The sequence below is a fragment of the Psammomys obesus genome, unplaced genomic scaffold, assembly GCF_907164565.1.
Source record: "Psammomys obesus unplaced genomic scaffold, mPsaObe1.curated_primary_1811, whole genome shotgun sequence".
Taxonomy (NCBI): domain Eukaryota; kingdom Metazoa; phylum Chordata; class Mammalia; order Rodentia; family Muridae; genus Psammomys; species Psammomys obesus.
In genome coordinates, this window is record NW_026587382.1 from 113,360 (window position 1) to 137,248 (window position 23,889).

Here is a 23,889-nt window from a genome sequence, read left to right on the forward strand (position 1 = left end):
CAAAGGTGTTTGCCCAATCCGTGCCTTTCTTTTTCATATTCTGCCTTGTGGTGTTCACTCCCTATAACTTCAGAGTAGAGTTTCACTCTTGAATATACTGCCTAGGAGTCAGGGCAAATGCTGGAATGGCATTACAGAACTGACTCTGGACTGTCAGTCTTTTTTTTTTTGCTGTTTTGTTTCTCTGCGTAACCATGGCTGTCTTGGAACACCTCTGTATGTAGACCAGGCTGGCCTGGAACTCACAGAGATAGACCTGCCTCTGCCTCCCAAGTGCTGAGATCAAAGGCGTGTGCCACCACTGCCCTGCTTCGGACTATCAGTTTGAATGAAGAGCATACCAAAGTGATGAAAAAAAGGCCACCTGAAGCCAGGGACATGGGGGGGGGGGGTTACTGCTGACTGGTGTGTTCTGCTGGTAGCTGGAGCTTGGGCCTTCAGCAGCTGTGTGGTGAAAGCAGTCACTCACTTGACGAGCACCTTGACACAATTTTAAATTACGTTTTATTAGGGAGTAAGCCATATGCCTGTCCCGGCACACATGTGTCCAACTTGATTTCTTATAGGATAGACTGTGACCCCAAGTTTGATAAGGAGAAGACACTTAGAGGAACTAGCTCTTTCCTACCACGTGGGTCCCAGAGATGGAGATCGGGTCAGGATTTGCAGCAGGTGCCTTAACTCACTGAGCCATCTTCCCACCCCCACACTGTCATTTTGAGATCATTCCTACTTGCATCCATATGACCCCTGGTAGAGGGGCTCAACAATGGGGCACAGAGAGGGACCGTCCTGGTTGCCAAGGCCCTGCAGAGAGCTCTTTACACACTTTGTGTCCTGTCTTGAACAGGGGAAACACTGGATTGTCTTCCGTGCAGACGGACATCACTGCAGGGAACATGGTCCTGCAAGCGATTCTGGCCTGACCAAGCCACCATGCATGGTGAAGAGGGGCTGCAGCTGGGGTAGGCTGGTGCTGGGCCTTGCCCAGGTTTACTAGTAGTGGTGTGATATGTCCCTGAGGCCCTCCAGCCAGAAGGCTTCCTTCAACAGAATCTCTCACCAAAGCTTTTATTCTAAAAGAAAATGAAGGACTACAGCCCCTTGTCCTTTCTCTTCCCCGGCCCCCTCCCTCCCCTCTCCTGGTGCTCAGTGCGCACATCTCTAAACCACTGTTTTAGGAAGAAAAGCTATGCTCTCTTCACCTAAGGCAGAGAGTGTTCTACCTCCGCCTCATCCCTTCGTTTATGTTTTTTTGGTTTTTGAGACAGGGTTTCTCTGTGTAGCCCTGGCTGTAGATGAGGCTGGCCTTGAGCTCACATGTATCCACCTGCTTCTGCCTCCCACGTGCTGTGAGCGTGCACCGCCACCACCTGCCTTTACTCTGCTTTAATAAGGTCTTCGGGCATAACCCTGGCTGGCCTTGAATCCAGTCCTGTCTCAGCTTTGAGACTTTCAGTTGTGCTTGACCGTACCTGGCCAACCTTGTGGGTTTGGGCTGCGAAGCACTGGGCACCTATGCCAAGGGAGGGGGTTTGATTTACTCAGCACTTGCTGGCTCTGCCAAGATACGGATTCAGTGGGACAGAGAAGGAAGAAGGGGGGGTGCTCTGTGTCGGTCTTTATTCGCCTTGTGTCTGCCACAGTGCTTAGCAGAAATGTACAGAATCATGGTGAACTAGACTGCATAGAAGAGCTGAGGTGATAAAGCGGGTGCCCAGCCCTCTGAGTAGGTCTTGGCTTCTAGAAATTCAAGTCATTTCTTCTCTCCTTTTAATTGCCATATACTATTTTAGAACAAAATACAAAATTTAGAAATTCTCAGGGAAGTTTAACAAACAAACAAAGTAGAACAGCCCTGAAGTCTGATAATAAAGCTGTAACAAATGGTAGGTCTGTCTGGGTGTGGGGAAAGATGGCTGATCTGTCTCCCTGCTGGTCAGACATCTCTCTTTCTTCTATCTCCCTCTTCACAAGGGCGCTCTGGTCCACAGCAGCCTGAGCCTGTGGCAGTGATTGCATCAGGGGGAATCAGGAAGGAGCCATGGAGGGAGGTCCTTCACTGAGGGGGATTCTTCACAGCAGAGCAGATCCTATGGGGATACTGTGCATTCATTCTTTACTGCCAGGGGTGGAATTTTAAGCAGGTGCTGTTTGGGCAGGCGGCAGCTCTGCTCACACTCTTTCTGAGGGAAATGCTGCGTGGATCTGGAGAGAGGAAAGACAGATTCAATCACCCCTCGCCCTGGGCTCTCCAGCCCATATCACTGCATGATTCAGTGAGAGCAGCTCAGGAACCCTGTTGCCTCTTTGTGGCATGATGCTGTCCAGGCTCTTAGGAAGGAAAGGTCTGGAACTGGAAACTGTCTTTCAAAAATCCCCTGGTTTTTTTTGTTGTTGTTGTTGTTGTTGTTTTGGTTTGGTTTGGTTGGTTGGTTTGTTAAGACAGGGTCTCTCTCTGTACTCCTGGCTGGCCTAGAACTCACTCTGTAAGCAGGCTGGCCTCAAATGTGCTTCTCCTGCCTCAGCTTCCTCAGTGCTGCCATTAGGGGTGTGAGCTGTCACACCCAACCCATTTCTCTATGTCTCCTGACTCACCTAGCCCGAAGGCCTTAACAGCTGCTTCTTTGTGGCTAACCTACCCCGACAACCATATCTCGAGCATGATTCCTGGTAAGACCGAAGTCTTAGGAGCCTGTTTACTGACCCGGACCTCCTGAGCCTCATTCCCTCATCCTTGGCCTGTCAAGTCTCACTGCTTTGCCTCTCCCCTACATCTTGGCTCCAGCACTGAGCAGCCTCACAAAGGGGGCCTGAGACTGCTTCATTTTTTGGGGACAGTGGCTAGTCCCCTGTCCTATACTCTGCCTGTACCTCTCCTTTGTTTGTGGACATCTTTCCTTCTGTCCCTTATCCTGCCTTGGCCACATTTTTTATCCTTCCTCATTCGTTTACTAAAACAGCACAGGGACTGTATTGAGATTTGTAGACTATAAAAGAAATTGCTTCTTGCACTTCCGTTGTGCTTATCTATTGAGCAGACATCCACTCTGATGAATTATAAGCTTGTGAGTCTGGACCCTCAATTTTCCTTAGAGAAATGCTGTAAGGGATCCTTTTGTTTCCTCTCCCCAAGTCCTCTTTCAGACAACTCTCTTCTCCCACCTACACTCATCCTCCCTAATTTCCCAAGATTCCCTGCTTCTCCCCGAGAGGAATCTTGTGAGATGAGAATTGCCACATTGCCACCGCCCGTCCTAAAGCTCCCTCCAGCCAAGGAACTCAAACCACCCAGCTGCCTTAGGCATTGCCTCCCAGCTCCCAAGGGCACAGCTCTGCTACAGCTGTTGATCTTTGCCACCAATCTCATTGTTTTGGGACAACGTGCCGCAGAATTTCTGCTGCTGTCTACTTCCTCTCATGGGTTCTGACTTAGCTTCCCTCAATCTTCTAGGAGGCTTGAGTATGCACAAGTTAGAGTCCAGCTTTGCAAGACAATGATTCCCTCCCACTCAGGCTCTGGAGCTCACGGTCTGTAACTCCCTGTGACCTTTTCCTAAGCTATGGCTTCATCTGACGTGACCACAGACTCAGCACTGCCTCTGTGACCCAGAGGAAGATGGCAGGCCTTTGTGCCTCCAGCCCTACAAGCTAACTCACCTCTGTTAGATGGGACGCCGGGCGTACTTTCTGCGATGCATCTCATCTACTCTTTCAAGGTACCAAGTACCTGGGAAGAGGTTGCTTGTGTCGCCAGGTGGAGAGAAGTTCACTGTGGGACAAGGAAAAAGAAGTAGTACCCACAAAGCAGGCCATGGGTGTGCAGGGGAGGCCACAGTAATGGGAATGCCTACAGATTCTGGCAGAGCGCTACTGGGTGTGCTGTCAGGGGCTGTGAATCACAGGTTCTGTGCCATACAGAAGGAGGGGCATATAAATGGAAGGAGGACCAGAGATGCTGCCATCTTGGGCCAGGTACTTGAGACCTGCCTGCCTACTATCCAAGGGACTATGGAGAGGGCTCAGTTGGTCAAGTTCTCTCTTCACAAACCCTTCAGTCATATCCATAAAAATTGTGACCCTGCCCCATTACATTCCAGATGTCTGAAGAACCCCTAGCTCCAGGTACTGGCATGGGATCTGGGGTGAAATGCTTTCTTCTCTCTTCCTTTCCTTTGTTCCTTTTCTTACCCTTGTGGTAGAATTGCTCTCTTTGGTTCATTATTTCTGTGAATTCCTCAGGGGACATGCGCCTCCGAGAGTCTAGACGTTTGGGGAGATCTGACACACTAGACACCAGCTTCTCCAGAGGGGAACCTAGGAAGCAGAAGCAATGTCCTGTAGTCATTATCACTGATGCTCATAGGCAGGGTCTGTAGGTTGACCCTGCATGGCACTTAGATGCCTCATCTTGATCACAGTCTTCGTACAACAATCAACAGATACTTACTGGATAGCTCAGCTCCACCAACCTCTCTTTAGGCAGCTAAACCAAACTATTACCTCTCGCCTTGTCTAACTGGTTTCCTAGAATCTACCTTTGCGACAGCTGAGGAAGTGCTCACGTGTACAACCTTGTGAAGGAGTTTCCTTTGCTGTTAGTCACAGTTTAGCTCTGTCAAGACAGCTACCTCGGCCAACGTGAAGCACAAGGTGGCTTCTTTCACCAGGAGGCATTGTTCAGGAGGACCTGAGGCTCACCTGGAGAAGCATCCTTGGAGACTCGAAAAGAAAAGAAACTGGCTGCTAAGCCTGAGCCGTAGGAGAAGGCACCAATCCTGGAGCCAGCCAGTTCTTGGGCAGAGTGACTGCAGGAGAAAAACAAAACAAAACCAAACAGAAAAACATAGCCGCATCAGCACTGTATTCTGTATTTCAGATAAAGCCTCCTCATGCCTGCCCACCTTATGCGACTAGAAATATACTCCGTGTACTCTGATAGGTGGAATCCAGACACAGGACCAGAAGTAAGAAGTCTCGCCAAAAGGAGGGCAGACACAGCCCAAAACATGAAGGCAGGACTGTGAGGGCAGATGCTTTCAGACGGAGCCAAGAAGAGATGACTAGTGTGCTCGCCCTTGAGGTTCCCAAGTTTACCACAATGGTTCAGCTTGTATGTGTGTGTGTGTGTGTGTGTGTGTGTGTGTGTGTGTGTGTGTGATACCTATGTACCTACATATGGCTCGGGCTGGCCTTAAACTCTGCAGTCCCTCAGCCACCGAAGTTCTGGGATTGCAGGCCTTTGCTGGGACACAAAGCTATGACTCAGCTTTCTGAGCATTCCCCATCAGTAATTTTGATTGAGTTCACCTCAAAGTATCTTTTCTATACAATATGCAGTATTTCCTTATAGATACCATGGAAGAGGAAATTCAGTAAAAGTCATAGCGTTTGAGAACTTTCTGAGCACTGTAATTTTTTTCAGCCAATCTTCATGAAAACATTCCGTAGTCAATTAGTCTCTGTACTTGGACCAGCTGTTAATCTCTGTTTTGATCATGATCCACTACAAAAAGAAGCTTCTCTGATCAGGTGTGAGAGATACAAGAATCTAGGCGAATAAGGACGCGTATTTAGAAGGCACTTTGATACTGTGCCTACTTAGCAAAGTGATAGGTTCTCCTCGAGGGCCTATGACCTGCCCAGCCATATGTTCTTGGGCAGGTTTACAATACCATGCCTTAGCTCCCTCTATGGAGCTGGCCTTAAGTCCTAATAGAAAGCTGTTGGTTACTCCAATAGCATCTGTGTCACTATTGCACCAATAAGAATGCATTTATATCTCACACTCCCACCCAAGGCCCAGGGAGCATCACAGAAGAGGGGGAAGAAAGACTGTAAGACCCAGAAATCAGGGCGGACTGCTGCAAAATGGTCTCTCCTGGACATGGCCTTTGCTCTCATGAGCTCTCAACAGCCCTGTTTGCCTACATAAGGTCAAGCCAATCAAAATTTCTGCACAGGCAGAGAAAGGGCTTATGATGCTTCACCATTAACCGAGAAGCTGTTGGCAGCTGCTGGCTGCGGAGGGAGGGGAGTCAGCTTTCTTCATGTGTGCGACTCACAGTAGGTTGTTCATGCTCCAGTAGATGTCCCTATACCCATACATACGGGAAGCACTAATTGGACTCAGTGGGTTATTTAAATTAAAAAATAAATAAATAAATGGTAGTCTAGGAGGAGTTGCAGTGGGTGATGGGGGGGGGGGTTGATCTAAATAAATTACATGCTATAACCAAACAATAAAAACATGATAGAAAGCAGGCATTATGTAGATATTTTACAAATGAGGAACACTGGGAAGTAGTTTTTCTTTTTTTAATTTTTTGTAATGTGCATTGGTGTTTTGTCTGCATTCATGTCTGTGTGAGGATGTCAGATGCCCTTGAACTGGAGTTCACAGACAGTTGTAAGCTGCCATGTGGGTGCTGGGAATTGAACTCGGGTCCTCTGGAAGAGCAGCCCGGTGCTCTTAACCACTGAACCATGTCCCCAGCCTAGGGAGTAATTTTTCAAGATACATGGTGTAGGCTTGAACCCTGTTATGGGATCCAAAGCTAGCCTCTAACATCCACCATGCTATGTTAAGTCTAGAGATTTTTATATACGCCCACAGGTTCTGTTTTCTTACCACCCGGGTGGGCCTTGCACGTTCCCCAACGTCTTCGCGCTGGAGAAGTTCAACACGGCCAGCAAATCTGTCTCCTATGACCTCTGAAGCGAGCTGAAATCTTTTTCTCTACCCTTCCTCCCATCCCTTATTGTGAAAGTCTACCTCTCAACAAACCTAAAGTTTCAACGAGCAGAGGAGCCAAACTTGGCCAGCCTCTCCGCTCATACTCACTGGGAGAGCAGTGAAGCCAGGCACCCATAGAGGGATGACGTGTACATGTTCCCATTGTTCGTGGAGAGGTAAAGGGAGGCCTTGGTCTTCTTGTTGAATATGTCCAGGGAGGCCTTCAAAAGAGCCTTATCTACATCCTTGTTGGTGTAGGTTTCTTCCAGCTTTAGACCCCTGTGAGGCAAAGCAAGACGTTCACGTGGGAGATGCCAAGAGAAGAGGCCCAGGAACATAGCAGGCGATTGCTTCCGGAGAGGAAGTTCTGGAGTGCTTTTTTTTTATTACATTATTTAAACATTTGAAGAGAGCAATTTAATAGTCCTGTTGTGGTTTGGATAGGTATGGTTCCCATAGACTTGTGTGTGTGTGTGTGTGTGTGTGTGTGTGTGTGTGTGTGTGTGAATGTTTGGCCCTTAGGGAGTGGCACTATGAGGAGACGTGGCCTTGTTAGTGGAAGTGTGTCACTGTGGGGGTGGGTTCTGAGGTCTCTTATATGCTCAGGCCACACTCTGTGGAACACACAGTCTCCTGCTGCTGCCTGCGGGTTAAGACGTAGAACTCTCGGCTCCTCCAGCACCATGTCTGCCGTGCTTCCCGCCATGATGATAATGGACTAAACCTCTGAAACTGTAAGCCAGCCCCAGTGAAATGTTTCCCTTTATAAGAGTTACCGTGGTCATGGTGTCTCCTCACAGCAATGGAGACCCTACTAAGACACCTGTCATTCTGAGAGAGCATTTTACATACACTTTTATTGTGGCACCTATCCACACTTTCAGAGTCCATTAAAAATCTGAAAATCAGATATCGCATGCTCCGCTTACCTTCCGTTCTTTCTGTTTACCTTCCTTTCCTCACCTAATACACAGACAGCCCCTATGCAGGCCTGGTCCATCCCATCCCTCTGTTGACAGAAGGGCTTGACATCTTTCTGCTGTGTTGGAGGGCTGCCATCTGCCTCTCAGAGGAGGGGAGTCTCTACCCAAGGTGTGAGGGATCCTCCTCCTTGCATATCCTCCACAAGCCCAAAGTCTGCTGAAATAAGACCCACCTAAAAGCCTCCAGCCCCTTGTACAAATCGTTCTGTTTGTCACTGCTTGACGACAGGAAGTCACTGAACATCAGCCGAGCCAGGGATTTCTGGACCATCTTGCAGAAGGGTGTGTGGAAGATCATATATTGAACATCATCGAGGGTGAAAGGCTGGTTGTTTCCAGCTGGAAAAGAGAGCGTGAAGGTGAGAGGTGGTATGAGCTACTGTGAGATCCACTCTCCCAGATTTAATGATGCCCAGGGCCTCAGCTTCCCAGAGAGATAGTTCCTTTCTCCAGCACACACATGGAAGGCTGCCTCATTCATCCACTACACATTCGTTCTACGGGTATTACTAAGGTGCCGTGCAGGGAAGGAAAGGAAAACTCTTGGCCATGCGAGCGGAGACCCCCCTCTCTGGGCTCCCAGCCCCAGACCTTGCTTCCACTGGTTTTGGATTTTCTTGCGATAGGCTGCGTAGCATCGATCCAAGGCCCGCATGTAGCACTGGATGGAGAGCTTCCCGTCCACCAGCGGATACTCTGAGGCCAAGTTTGGTTTGTAGAAGTCGTATGCGTTCTCCATGTGGGTTCCCCTCAGGCCTGGAAAGGCACACAGAAGGCTCCAGAGACTGCTTTAGACAGGCTGCCTCAAGCAGAAAGGAAGAGAGATTACTGGCTCTGTTTTGTCACCTATGCCTGAGACGGAGCCTTTCCAGCACCCTTGCATGGTCAAAAGGAGTCGAAGATTATTATTGGTTTTGGAGGAGTGCGATTAATATTTCTCTCTCCATACCTTTGTGAGCTTCTGGAAGCCTAGGCTAGAAGGCAGAATTCTCCACACCTCACTTCATGTCCTGATTTCTTCTTTCACTGTTAGTTCCACATGATTCCCTAAGATTCCTCACCCGCACCTGCCACATCCACTCCATGCACCATTCTCCTAGCGCATGAGGAAAGCACCAGTTCTGGCTTCTCTCTTACCCCTAAGCAGCTCCTCCCCAGGCTAGCGCCACCATCCCCCAGCCCCGAGTGGCACGTATAAGAAACACTTTAGCATCGGGACCGATGGCCTGGTTGCGCTGCACACGGCCAGATCTATGATGTGACAGATATGGGCACAGCCTCTTAGTGATGTTTATTACGAACCTTGCTCCAGAATTAGTGGGGCCTTGGGCCCGATCAGCATTGCCACAGCCCCGGCACCACCTGTGGGCCGGGCATTACCATTTGGGTAGACCGCAATGTCCCCACAGACCACCAGGGCGTAGCGACCTGCAGAGACAGACAAGATAGTTAGTCATGACATCACTGCCAAACCTAGAGTAGAGTGAAGGCCCACTGTGTGCCGAGCACAGTTTTACATACTGGAAATAGATGGAACTATCAATACATAAAAATAAAATAAAATAACTACACATAAACTCTAGTGAAAACCCATGGTCCATTTGTATCTGAAATATAAATTGAAAGCTCATTGTCCCCACAGTCTAGCTATGGAATGCCTGCTCCCTCAGAACCACACATACAAATTACATTTAATTTTCATGAAATTTTTTCAATATGTGTATGTTTGCATGCACACAAGAGAGTGCAACACATGTGGAAGCAGAGAGTGCCTTGTGGGAGTCAGGTCTCTCCCACAGGGGCTCTGGTGATGGAACTGAGGTCATCAGGCATGGTGGCAAGTGTTTTTCCTGCATGCATGTATCTGAACCACGTGTGTGCCTGGTATACATGCACACAAATGTGCATGATGGCAATAATAACATGCAGTAAGGATAACAAGAAAGGCAAACGTTAAGGGAAGAGGAAGAACTGAATGCAGATTATGGTATCAGTTATAAAGCTAATTTTGTTAAACCTGTGGGGGGGCAGGAGTGCATGTGTATACACATGTTTGCCTGTGTGTGTGGGTGCATAGTGTATATGCTGCTTGCATGTGGAGGCTTGAGATGGATGTTAGCATCCCCCTGCATTGCTGTCTATTCAGGCAAGGTCTCTCACTGAACCTGAAACTCGCCATCTTGGTTAAGTTAGCTGATCCGCTTTCCCCAAGGACCCCCTAACTCTGCTTTCCCAGCTTTGGGATTACAGGTGGGTCTCTATGCCCACCCAGCTTTGGCTTGGGATGTGGGGCCCAAACTCTGGTCTTCATGCTTGCACTGCAAGTATGTTCAACTGTTGAGTCGTTTCCGCAGACCTAGTCCCTTTACTTAAAGGAAAGAATGTTGGGCAATATATTTCCCAAGATCCATGGCCAACATTAGAACCTTAAAATTAATTTTGTAATTAGTATTCACTATGGATTTTAAGGCTTTCTGGCCTAGTTTCAGACTCAGTAAAATACAGAGACAATCAAGGTCCCAAGGTAAACAAGAACTCAGAGGGAGACTAAGTGGCAGTTTGAATGAGAATGGTCCCCATAGGCTCATGCATTTAAATGCTTAGTCACTGGGGAGTGGCACTATTTAGAAGGATCAGGAGGTGTGGCCTTGTTGGAGGAAGTTTGTCACTGGGGTTGGGCCTTGAGGTTTCAAAAGCCCAAGCCAGGCCCTATGTCTCTCTCTTCCTGCTGCCTGCCTCCTGGATCTGCGTGTAGAACTCTCAGCTACTCCTCCAGCACCCTGACTGCCTGCATGCTTCCATGATCTTAAGTATCCAACCGGATTGAACCTCTGAAACTGTAAGCCAGCCCCCAAATAAATGCTTTATAAGAGTAGCTGTGGTCATGGTGTCTCTTCACAGCAGTAGAACACTGACTAAGACAGTGACATTCCTGAGTTAGATTAGTTATCTAAGCCTCACACTTTTTCTTTTGGACTCTTCCTTGCCCTCCTGACAGGAGTTATCCCACCATTGTATCCCTGGGGAAGGATGTAAGGAAGATACAAAGCAATAGTAATATGTTAAACAAAAGTCAACATTCAGGAGCAGGTTCTGGAGAAGACAATAGGCTCATGGTCCACCCCTGCTATCAAAAGGTGTATACATACATCTTTATCTCAGAGACTTAGGAGGTGATTAAGAGAACTAAGCACAGAGAGGTGTGCTAGACTCACTCACTGTGTCAATGTGGTATTTAGTCTTAATTGTGTCACCTGGATGAGATTTGTCATCATCATGAAAACAAACCTCTAGGCTATTATGAGGGATTTTGTCATTTAGGTTAACTGAAGTAGAAGAAGCACTCCAAAACTGAGTGACATCATCCCATAGGCTGAGGTCCTGGACTCAACAAAAAGGAGAAAGAGGGCCAAAACAAAAGCATTCATCTCTCTCTCCTTCATGACTGGGGATGCCCTGTGACCAGCTTTTTCAAACTCCTGCAACCATAACTTCCTCATCATCATGGACTGTGTACCCTCAGACTGTGAGCCAAATCGAACTCTTTCTTTCTTCTTTCCTTCCTTAAGTTGCTTTTGTCAGGGGTTTGTCACAGCTGCAAGACAAGGAACTGAAGAAGTAAGACCAAATATTTCACTTTCTCATCTATAATCAGGTGCAGAATTCTCACCACAAGATATTGCACAGAATAAATGAATGGCTACATGAACAAGTTACCTCACCAGCTACATGAATCTGTACTTCTCTTCATGGCTATTGTCACTGTTTTTGTTCGGTGACAGTAGCATCTGTATGGATAAATTGCCTTTCCCCTCCCAGTACGAAGCCCACTGAAGAGCTGAGAGGCAAAACACAGAATTCAGCCGCCAAGAACCATACTTCTGCAATGCCCTGGAAACACATACCATCCCAGTAGCTGGACTCCATCCAGTTGGCAGCATTGAAGAGGGAGGCAGTGCCACCATAGCAGGCGTTGGTGGTGTCTATGCCTTCAATGTCAGTGTTGCCTGAGTCCTGGAAGAGTTCCATGAGCACTGTTTTGACAGCCTTGGACTTGTCAATGATGGTCTCGGTGCCCACTTCCAGGCGGCCCACAGCATCCCATGGCAGCTTTGTGCGCTCCATCAGCCTCTGCACCACTGTCAGGCACAGCGAGTTGATGTCCTCCTGGACCGAACAAAAGCCCATACGGGTCTGGCCCAAGCCCACTGTATACTTCCCTGCTTCTACGTTGTTAAACTTCTCCAGGTCAGTTTGGTCCACATATTGGGCTGGGAAGTAGACCTCCAGGGCCAGGATGCCCACATCTTTTGGCCAAGTATCTGTTTTGGCCAGGGGAGTAGGAGGGATTGTAGAAAACCTGTGATTAAAGTAACAGTTGTAAATCCGTTAAATTTTTGGCAGTTGCTTAAAAAACAATAATGTGGCAATCATTTCATTTATGTTTTAATATGTTCTAAATGTGTGTTATCAAGTGAGTGAAATTTTAGTAGCTCTATCTATTGAATTGACCCTTTTACTCATAAAGTTTACTTTCCTAGTAACACAAGTGTTGTGATCACTCTTTGTATGATAATATAAATTCTGTCCAGACTCTCAGAGTGTGATATTAGTGTTGATAATCAATTAGCTAAGATCTGTAATCGCCTAGGGGACTCCAGACACACCTGTGAGGGATCTTTGAGATTAGGTTAGCATGTAGGCAAGCCTATGAGGGATTTCCTTGATTGGTTTAACTGAGATAGAGGAGTGGGGCAACTTTCCCTGGCTTGGTCCTGGGCTATGTAAAGAGGAAGAAGCTAGCTGAGCATAACAACTCATTGTCCTCAGTCTCCTGACTGCTTCAAGTCCTGTCACTGTGACTTCCCCAGCATGCTGAACCGAACCCTAGAACTGTGAACCCAAATAGATGTTTCTTCCCTTAAATTGCTTTTGGTAGGGCACCTTGTCATAGCAAAAGGAAAAGTAACTGATACAAAAGCCTTTATACCTTTTCTCAGCTTATCTTTTTAACTTGTAAGAGTTTGTTTATTTTGGTTTGTTTTGTCTAACTTTGTTTACCTGTGTGTCTTTTGTTGTTGGTTTAGATTTCAGTTTGTGAGTCAGGATCTCTTATTTTACCCCAGGATAGCTTGGAATTCTGGATTTCCCTGACTCTACCTCCTGAGTATTGGGGTGGTGGCCTGAATGAGATTGGCCTCCATAGGCTCATGTATTTGAAAGCTTAATCATTAGGGAGTGGCACTACTTGAGGATAAGGTGGTGTGGCTTTGTAGTCACTGGGGACTTCCTCACCAGGCTTTGGGCCCAAGCCAGTCCTACAGTCTCTTTTTTCCTGATGCCTGTGGATCCATGTATAGAACTCTCAGGTACTTCTTCAGCACCATGTGTGTCTGCTTGTGTGCTGCCATGTTCCCCACCACGATGATGGACTAAATCTCCAAAAGTGTCATCCAACCCAAAGTAAATGCTTTGTTTTATAAGAGTTGCTGTGGTCATGGTTTCCCTTCACAGGCCTAGAACACTAAGACAGCAGGTGTGTGCTATCACAACTGGCGATTTTTATCTTTTATAAATTTCATATAGTAAAGTCTTTGAAAAATTTTTAACAAGCCTGACAAGAGTAGTGTTTTTATTGGAGTATTTAGTCTGTTTGTATTTATTGTAATTACTGATATAGTTTTAAGGGAGTCTATCACCTATTTGTTTTTATTTGCTTATATGTTCCCTCATCCTTTATTTCCTCTTTCCAAAATTTTTTTCGATTAAGTAAATATTTGCTAGTTTTGTTTTAATATTTATTAGCCCTTCCTCTTGTTCCCCCATTGCTTTTTAGTGATGACTCTAGAAGTTACAATAGGAATAGTTTATCATAAGCTAAATACATTGCTGTTTATACTAAGAAGGTGATGTCAGGAAGATTGCTGATGAGCAGTGTCTAGAGTTCTTCCTTCTGTAACAGGGAAAACAACTATTTCATTACCATGTTTTCATGGAGTGCTTGCGGTAAAGTGGGATGTGAAAAAAATATTGAAGAACATGGGAATATATGACGACCTCAGAAAGAAGGCGCTAGCATTTATCCTCCTACCCTCCTCTTTCTCAAGATCAAGGATGAGCCAAGAAGAGTTTTGCTCAGTAAGGAAAAGGTAACCAGTAGTCCTCTATCATACTATGCTCCTTGCTAGTGGAGGGTCTATAGCCTTTGCAGCTCCCAGGTCAGGTTTGGGTAACTTCCTGTTTACTGCACCACCAAATCACTCTAAAGAAGAGCTGAGTCCACGCTGTGTCCTTCCCATTCCACTCCTGCTTCACAGGGCCAGCTTGGGACTCTACCCACTTTAGAGTCTGTGAACAAACCAGGTAACTACTCTATCAGATCAGCCAATCCACTTCTGTGAAATACACAGATGCTTCTGCTTACCTTCCCACACCCCTGGAAAGCATCTGGGAGGCTGATGTTGAACAATTTGGTCTGCAGGGGCCCATTTTCTACTGCTCAGGAAGCACATGAAAATCAGACAATAAGCAGTCACCTGCATGGCTCACCCACCAAGGTTTCTCTCCCTAAGTATGTTTGTTAGGGATAGAAGCTATTCCTAAGACTCTAAGTGGACCTGGACATCCTTCCGCAGCCTCTCAGAATTAGTTGTCATGCCTACCTCAGAAGGTACGACATCTATGCTTGCTTATACCCCAGCCCCCAGGAAAGCTTCAGACATGGATAGCACCCTCCCTACTGGTGAGCATGCTATGCCATGCCTACCCAGGCCTATGGGGTAACCCTGTTCTCGTATCATCTGTAGAAACTGATAGCCCATTCCACATCCTCTGAACTATACTCAGGAGTGCCAGCAATCTTGTCCTGCCTGAGAGAGATATCTGAAAATTTGTAATCCCACAACTCCTATAGCCTATGTCACTAAGATATCACCAACATTTATAACAGCTGGGGAATCTACAGAAAGACTGCACTAGAGTACCATGCAACTCAATGCAGTCCATCTATCCAATCAATACTGTGTGATGTATCATCTGGAGAAAGCCTTTTACTGTAAAAGCCAGTCTATAAAACTGGGAGAGAGAAACTGACTCCCTGAAAATGCACAAATGTCAGTCACTAAATACATGAAAAACAAGGTAATATGACACCTCTAAAGCTACACTCTAGCATCAGACACACCTCACTAATGGAAAGGAAATCAGTGAATTACCTGATTTTTAAGAAATGTTTAAAGTTATAAAACAATGCAAGCAGACAATCCAATGAAATTAAGAACTAGTAGATGATGTGAATGAGACATTGAGCAAGAAGATACAGAGCCTAAAAGACCTAAGCAATATTCTTGAAGATAAAGAACCTAACAAATGTCAATGAAATACCAGTGAGCAGGCAGAAGAGAAAGCTTATGAGCATAAAGAGTTCATGCTTTTTAAAATAATCCAATGTAAAAAAAATAAAGAAAAATAAAAATGCATGAAGAAAGCCTATGAAACTTATACAAAGCATAACTGAGTTAAGATTTTGCATTTTGTTTTAGAATAACAACTTAGGAAAGACATAGTAAACACAGTCAACAAAATAGCCTCCAAAGACTTTAAAAACCTTGGGAAAGATATAGATATCTATGTCTGAGAAGCTCAATAAACTCTAACAGAGCCAGCCGAGAAAGACCCTCTTGACATATTACAGCCTGTTAAAAGTACAAGAGAGGCCTTGTGAGATGGCTCAGCAGCAGGGGTACTTGCTGTCAAACCTGAGTTCAATACCTAAAATCTACATAAGTGGAAAGAGAGAAACAAGTCCTGCACACTGTGCTCTGACCTCCACCCATACACTGCGGCACAGACATAACCACATACACATGTGCACAACATAAATAATAAATAAATACAAGATAGAAAATTTAAAAATGACAAAAGAAATACATCAAGTTATACATAAGGAAATCTTTAGTATACCAATGGCAGGTTTCTTAATAGAAACCATACAGAGCAGTAGAGAATAGGGTGATATATTCCAAATTCTGAAAGAAAAGTATTACCAACAAAGAATATTATACCGAGCAAAGGTATCCTTCAGAGGTGACAAAGAAATAAAGTCCAAGATAAGAAAAAGCAGGGAATTCATCACTGACAAAATACACTTAAAAGGATGCTTATAGGACTTCTACATCGAGGTGACAGAAGATAACTTCATTATGAAGACATCTGGAAATGTAGAACTCAATTAGCAGAGCAGATGCACAAAGAGGAAAAAGAGAAAACTATCAGAATAGAAAAACCATTAAACCACAGCAATAAACAATAAAAAAGGAACAGAGGTCATACAAATGACCAGCAAAACATGTAATAGAAAAACACTCATATTCAAAAACTATAGATTGCCTGAATGAACTAATCCCAAATCCCAGTGATACACTCTCTACAATAAACTCATTTCACCACTGAAGACACACATAAACCAACAGTGACAGGATGGAAAAAGACACGGAAGAAGAACCCCAACGCAAGCAGGAACACTTACACTTACGTCACATAAAACAGATAGTAATTAAAGTCTGTAGAAAGGGATGAAGAAAGTCACCACCTAATGATAAATGGATCAATTCAACAAGAGGAAAAATTGTAAATATGTACACACTTAACACAAGAACATGAATTATGTAAAGCAAGACCACAGATATAACTGGAAAAACAGATTTTAATTCAGTAATAATCGGGGCCTTTACCGCCACCACTTTCATCAATAGACAGATCATTGAGACAGAAAGTCAACAGCAGTTCATCAGCACTATAAACGAAGCAAATTGAAGAGAGGTTAACGGTACAGTCCACCTAGTAGCTGCTGTTTCTGTGCAACAATCTTAATGCAAATGACACTGATACATACCCAAACCTATGAGCTACAGCAAAACTGACCCTTAGACGGGAGCGTAGGGCAACATGCCTACGTCAAGAAAATAAATTGTGAATGATCAACTTCATGCTGCAATGCAGGGAACTAGAAAAGTAAGAGAAGGAAAGAAATAACAAACAGCAGAGCAAAAAATAAAACAAAGTAGAGAATAAAACAACAGAAGGAAGAACGAAACGGAGGTAATCCTTGATATGATAAATCAAAACCTTAGGTCTTTAGTTTAACTAATCAAGAAAATCCTGGAACGTTGGGTACAGGAGCAGCACTGATTCTCACACCCAGCAATCTAGCCAATCACGAAGCCCCAGGCTCAGGGAAAGATTCTGTTTTAAAAATAAGGCGGAGAGAGATTGAGGATGACGCCACGTGTTGACCTCTGACCTCCTTAGGAGGTCCATTTATACACACACAAACACACCACACACACATACACACACATACACTACTCCCATACACACATGTGAGCACTTAAACTCTGACACTCACACGTTTCTAAAAAGAAAAAAAATAATGTCTCCTTACACAGTATGACCTACTATAGATTCAGCAGAATATGTATTAAGACGTCAGTGACACTCTACACAAACGGAGGGAAAAACAATCTTGGAATCAGTGATGCTGAAGAGCCAAGGCAAACTTTATAAAAAAAAAAAAAAAAAAAAAAAAAGAATGAAGATGCCAGATCCATTACGATACTTGACTTCAAAAGGTACAAACCTGGGCAGAGAGATGTGCGCCTATGATCAGCCTGTTCTACACAGCAAAGCCCTTCTCAAACAAAGCAGCAACATACTACAAAACTATAATAACTCAAACCACATAGCTCCAAAATAAAAACAGATGTATGGATCAATAGAGAAGAATAAAGAACTCAGCAATAAGCTCAAATGTTCACAGCCAGCTGATTTATTTATCTATCTATCTATCTATCTATCTATCTATCTATCTATCTATTTATTTATTTACAAATGCATCAAGAGCACACGTCGAAGAAATGAACGTTCTCAGTGAGTGGTGCTGAGAGAACCAGGTATCCACACACAGCAGAAACTGGACTCTGTCCTTCGCTCTACAAAAATCCATTCAAAATGCGTAAAAGACCTTAGAATCATGACTCTACTAGAAGATTAATCTTGGCAAAGAGTCGTCTTGTTTTGATTTGATTTGTCTGAGACATTGCACTGTGTAGCCTGGACTGGCATTCACTACATAGCTTAAGTCAACCTCAAATATATGATCCTCCACCTTGGTTTCTCTTCTTTGATATTTACGTACTTACTTCTACATCTGTGTGAGAGAGTGATAGCATGTGTGTAATGGTCAAAGGATAACTGCGGGTGTCAGTCCTCTACTGCCCAACATAAGTTCTGGGAATTGAACTCAGGGCAACAGACATAGGAGCAGGTGCCTTTACCCGCTGAACAATCTCACTAGCCCTTCAAACACACTTTTTAAGACACTCCATCCCCAAGCAAGGCAAATATGATTATTTAACAGTGAAAATACTTGTGAACAGCAAAGGGAGTGAGATGAAGATGAAGAGACAACCACCAATGGGAGAAAACATTTGCAGTCTGTTCACTTGAAGGGAACGACTCTCAGGATACTGAGAGTATCCTGAACTGAAACAACTTGACAACAAAAAACCCAAACGTTCCTGCTTTAAAATGGGCCAACACCTGAATGAGAGTACACGTGGAAAACATGTACAAACACACTGAACATCGCACATCAGCAAAGGTCTGAGGACAAGCTCACCACAGTTAGGTGGCTGCATAAGTAGGTACCGGACGCAGTGAGGCTGCAGAGAGAGGAAGCTGTGAGGACTGGAGACACAGAAGGTTCACGGCGGGGAGCTGCCTGTGTTCCGGCTGCCAAGCCTGACGCCCTGTGCTGAGTCTCAGTAACCTAATGGTAGGAGACCCCTGAGAGTTGTCCTCTGACCTCCACACATACACCATGGCACACGTGCCAGCACACACATGCTCACATGCACACACAAGTTTTCAAAAGAAAAAAACCTTTCATACAAAGACAATGGGGATGTAAACTGGCCCAGCCACACGGAAACAGAAAAAAAGCAGAGCAGAACTACCATATGATCCACGAGTCTCAATACTGGGTACATGCCCAAAGGAACTGAACTGAACAGGCATCGTGCATGTTCTGCACGTAAGTGTGAACGTTGCAACACTATTTACAATCACCCCGCGAGAGAACCCTTTGTGCCATCCACTGACAGATGAATGTGCACACAAACTACGACATACGTGCATGGTGGGGCATTATTTATCCACGAAGATTAAATTCGGTCATGGCAGCAACATGGATGAGACATGTGTTAGGCACAGGAACACAGAGATCGCATGTTCTTGCTCACAGGCGGTAGCTAAAAGATTGATCTCAAAAGAGTAGACACTAGAACAGTGATACAAATGCCATGAAAAGGAGTAAGGAAAAAGCGAGACGGAGAGAGGCTGGCTGGTGTGTACAGGGGTACAACTGTAGGGAGAACTACATTTTTATTTTGTTTGTTTGTTTGTTTGTTTTTGCTTTGTTTTCCATGGCGCTAGGGGTGAATGCAGGACATTTGAGGCAGACACGCTGAACCACATCCACAGTCAGGAGAAGCGGCTTTCAATGCCCCATGACACAGCAGGATCGTTACAATCAACAACAATTGAGTATTTTAAGGTAGCTAGTGAGTAAGATTTTGAACGCTCGCAACACCAAGATATGGGTAACGTGCGTGTGAGGATAAATAAGCCAATTGCCCTGACCTGGTCATTGCATGATGTGTATGTCCTTTAACTGTTACACCACACCCCGCAAGTAGAGACAGTTACTGTGTGTCCATTAAAACACACCCTGCTACCTTCAGAAAGGTGCAAAGCCTTTCTGTAGGTGAGCTGCTCACTTCTCCGTCCTCCTGAATAGTTACTGTCCTTATGCTTTATTTCTGCATGTGCTGTAAGCCCTTGGGATTATATAGAAACCTCGACTCGTCTTTACAGCGTGCCCCTCGTTATCTGTCCCTCTCCTTTCTTTTTGCTACACCAGAACAGACCAACCCTTTCCCCACTTGTTGCTGTATTTGTTTCGTGTTAAGGCACAGGCTCACTGTGTAGCCCAGCTGGCCTTGAATTAACGATCTTCCTGCCTCAGCCTCATGAATGCTGGGATTGCGAATGTACACCAACATGTCCGGGTCATTTTCCTACTTTTGAAGGGAGTTTTCGATATCTTCCATTTCGTCTGCTTTCTTCTGATTGGGACTTTCAATATTTATCGGACACTCCCCGTGCAGAGCTGACTCACCGTAGAATAAGACAGACACCCTTTGTGCTCACAAAGCGGCAGGCATTTTATAGCTCTTTGTGCAGTGGGGCAGACCAACCTGAGGGAGCACAGAGGACCGAAACTGCCATTCCGAACAGAGACCGGAGAAAACGGGGATCAGTGGAAGAGGGAAGAGAGAATGTCTTTCTTTCCTTTGTCTCTCCACTTCCCTTCACTTCAGATTTCACTCCTCTGGTGAAAGCCCTTTCACTCCTTTTCACTCCTCTGGTGAAAGCCTGCAGTTTTCCCTCTCAGCTTCAAGTCCCCCTCCTACCTGTGCCATAGGAAAGTGTCTGAAATGAGTGACTTCCTTTACCATAAACACTGGGGAAATGATGGCTCAGTAACTCCCCGGCATTACTTGTATTAGAAATACTCTGTCTAGTTGTTGCCTTGGGCACCTGGCTTTCAAAGCTCTCCATACCACGGAGGCTAAGGCTCATATTGAGTGCTTCTCCCGACTTGTCCCTCTGGAGCTCAACAATTCTCCTGCCGGGAGAGTTGCTTTTAAGGATCCCTGTGAGACAAAAGCATATCCTATGGTCATAGGCTACAGAAGCAGAGCTGTCCTCGTCAGCCTATGACTAGAGAGGGTGGGAACTAATTTATTTATTTCGTACCTTCCAAATACCTGGAGTTTGAACTTTCAAATATTTATGGGGAGAATCCCTAGGCCCAAGAGCTAATGGTTAGCTAGTGTTTGGAGCTGCCAGCTTGGAGGCTTTCCCACATGTTCATGTCTCTCTCTGCCTCCTCCGGGCTGCCTCCCTCTCCGTCTTCCCACCTAGAAAGACAAGATTCAGGGAGAAGTTCAGGGAATCAGTAACTCTCCTTATTGTCTTGTTAGAGACTCTCTGGATGTGGATTTCAGGGCCTTGAAGACAAACCCTGCACAAAGGCTTCCTTCCAGGAGCACCCAGGCACTTGGCTAAGAGGCCCCTTTTCATCCTGACCTCCCTCCAAGTGATGATCACTGCCTTTAATTTAAACCAGCTTCCTTTTGCCAGCAAGCTCAAGGCTCTACCCCATGCCCTTATTCCTTCAGCCCATCCTGCCTGCTTCCCTGTGGGTTCACGGCTAACTATCCCATGTTGGGCGTCGTGCAGAGAAGGGTGCTGTTGTGTGGAGTTCCACAGAGAAGAGGGCAGGGCTCTCAGCGTCCTTGATGGGCATGAGGAAGATGAATGTGTACATAGCTCAACTACGAAGACTGGGGCGAGGCACATCTCCAAAGGGATACAGGCAAACTCACGCAGTGCAAGGAAAGCACATACTCTCTGGGCTTCGTGGGAGAGGCTGAATTTGAGGTGTTTGTTTGTATCTTTTTTAGTAAGGTTGAGACACATCTTACTTTAAACAAGGATGCCACAGCACACGTGTGGCAGTCCGAAGACAAATTTCAGGACTGTGTCCCCTCCTACTGTGTACATTCTGGAGATTGAATTGAAGTCCTCAGGTTTGGCAGCTAGCGCCTTAACCTGATGAACCAGCTCGCCAGACCCTGAGGTCAATCCTGAGTGACAGCTCAAGATTTTCTGTCAGTGAAGGTTTGTGAGGGGGCAGTAGCCTTAGTGGGGGTGTGTGGAAAAGCCAGGGAACCTTCACAGGGAAGCAGGGAGGTTATAGGTGAGAAGCACTGAGCCCCAGGGAAGCAGATGCTGGGGTGATGGCCATTCTGGGGTGGACTTAGCTGCTGTGGGTTGCATTACAGAGGTAGACCTCTAGAGTAGTGTTTCTTACCCCATTGGTGCTCACATATCAGATCTTTGCATTATGGTCCTCAACAGTACCAAAATTACAGTTACAAGGTAGCAATAAAATAACTTTATGGTTGGGGGTCACCACAACACGAGGAGCTGTATTAAAGGGTCCCGGCATTAGGAAGGTTGGGAACCACTGGCCTAGAGCAAAGGTGAACTATAAATAACATTAGCAATTTAGGATTGAGCACTGGGGTTAACCATGAGGGCCCCAGAACGGAAACATGAATGAGGATTCCAGGGCACCAACCAAAGAAGTCATAGATTGTTGATGAGGGTGGAGGCTTGCCTCTTGGGTAGTGGCCTACTCTTACTTAGGGAACCTTTGTGCCAGGCATGGTGGTACATACCCATAACCCCAGTGCTCTGGAGGCAGAGGCTACTGGATTTTTATGAGCTCAAGGCCAGCCTGGTCTACACAGTGAGTTCGACGTCAGCCAAGATTACATAGAGAGGCCTTGTCTCAAAGTGAGGGGGGAGGGGAAGACAAGTAGGAAATGGTCACCCCTGTGCAGCCTTGAAACAAGTAAGCTATGCCCACCACCTCCTCACAGAGGCAGAAACAAGTTAGATTTTTAAGCTGGGAGAACCTATTAAAATGCAGTGGTTTTGCAATGGGTGGGAAAGTAGAGATGACGGTGGGGTGGCTCATGGAGAAAATAAAGAGGTCAAAGGACACTTCCCCTTTCCCCTCCACACCTACACCCAGGCTTCCAGGAGAGAAGGCTAGGGAAGACACAACAGCAAAATGTTTTCCTAAATAGTCAGTATTCCCGGGTCTAAGTAGAAAAGTAGCCTTAGGACTCCAAGTCCAGTGGACAATGAGCAAAGGGGGAAATAACACACAGGTGGCTAGGAGCCTGAAGAAGCACAGATGTGATTCATCAGTTGTGGGAGCCACAAGCCCTTGGACCAGATTGGAGGGTGTTTACGGAGAAAGGAAGCATGCGTGTTCTTCACATGGGAGAAACACATGTATCTCCCACACCCTACACATACAACACAGAAACACCCACGCCATTTCTCTATTTCATCTCATGAAACTGAAGTATGGAGAAACACAACATTTTCCTTTTGGCTCATCCTAGGCCTGTGCACTGAAGGGAGCACCTGAACTAACACTACAGGTGCAGGATTCCGAGGTCTGCCTCCTCCTGCAGCTGGTCGAGGAAAGAATGCCTTTCCCTAAGCAGGGTGCATCAGAGACTTAGGCTTAGAGCGATGGTTCTCAACCTGTGGGGCACGACCCCTTGGGTCACTTTGTATCAATAAAAATATATCCTGCAGGCCAGGCACCTACATTACTGCTCATAACAGGAGCCAAATGACAGTTGTGACGCAGTATGCTGTGGTTGAGGGTCACCATGGCATGTTATTAAAGGGTTGCTGCACTAGGAAGAGTGAGAACTAGGCGCTTAGACACTCCCAGCTCGACAGTTGGCAGGCCTGTCCAGAAGAGAGGCAATGGAGACCCTTTGAAACTAACTTGTTTGCTTATAACTGAGCACAAGCCACGCCAGCTTGTGCATGGGATTCTAGTGAGTTCTCTGACAGGTCCTCTGCCTGCTCTTCCTGATGCCCGTGGTGCTTGTCTGAGGGTGACCCTATAGCGACCCTCAAAGCAGGTGACTCACCTCTGGTGGGTTGCTGAGAACAGGTGAGCAGGTGGGAGCAAAGCTTCCTGCATCACTCTCTTCACCTGCAGGACTCGCCTTGCTGGAGCCAAAAGCCGCTGCATCTCTAGGGTATCAACACAAAGCCAGCACAGTCCACAGGCCCCCGGGAGAGATGCCCAGCAGTTGTGAGTTGGGCTTTATAAGTCTCTAGGACTCCAGCCTCCAGAGGAAGCCCCGCCTCAGCTTATCGAGGCCTCTGCCTGCTTCGGGAAAACTGGGCCAAAGGTCTCAGAACACGAGCAAGTCAAAGAAAAACATCATCTGTAACATGTACGTGGCTGCCCTGCTCCTGGCTGGCATCTAGCTGGCTGGCTCAGAGACTCAGCCTTGTTTTTGCCCAGCGGTGGAAGCTTGCATGCTCCTTCTAACACATCCAACAGTCACCCAAATGGTCTCCCCAGACCCCTGGTTCCTCTGCTGGGCGACTTAACATCTGATTCCTAACCCTCTCTGTTGTCCAACGTTGTTCTTATCA

The 23,889-nt window shown here is 46.0% G+C and overlaps 1 protein-coding gene across 1 annotated transcript; it reads right to left on the bottom strand.

The window, feature by feature from the left end:
* Window positions 1–487: 487 nt before the first annotated feature.
* Hmgcs2 (3-hydroxy-3-methylglutaryl-CoA synthase 2) lies at window positions 488–23,538 on the bottom strand. Its single transcript, XM_055603685.1, has 10 exons — window positions 23,373–23,538; window positions 11,625–12,079; window positions 9,022–9,147; window positions 8,311–8,475; window positions 7,893–8,058; window positions 6,845–7,015; window positions 4,702–4,808; window positions 4,192–4,317; window positions 3,661–3,772; window positions 488–2,208 (listed from the first exon to the last, which is right to left on the bottom strand). Exons 1-9 carry the CDS (start codon window positions 23,474–23,476, stop codon window positions 3,666–3,668), a joined length of 1,527 nt encoding a protein of 508 aa, XP_055459660.1. The 5' UTR covers window positions 23,477–23,538; the 3' UTR covers window positions 488–2,208; window positions 3,661–3,665.
* Between the last annotated feature and the right edge of the window lie 351 nt (window positions 23,539–23,889).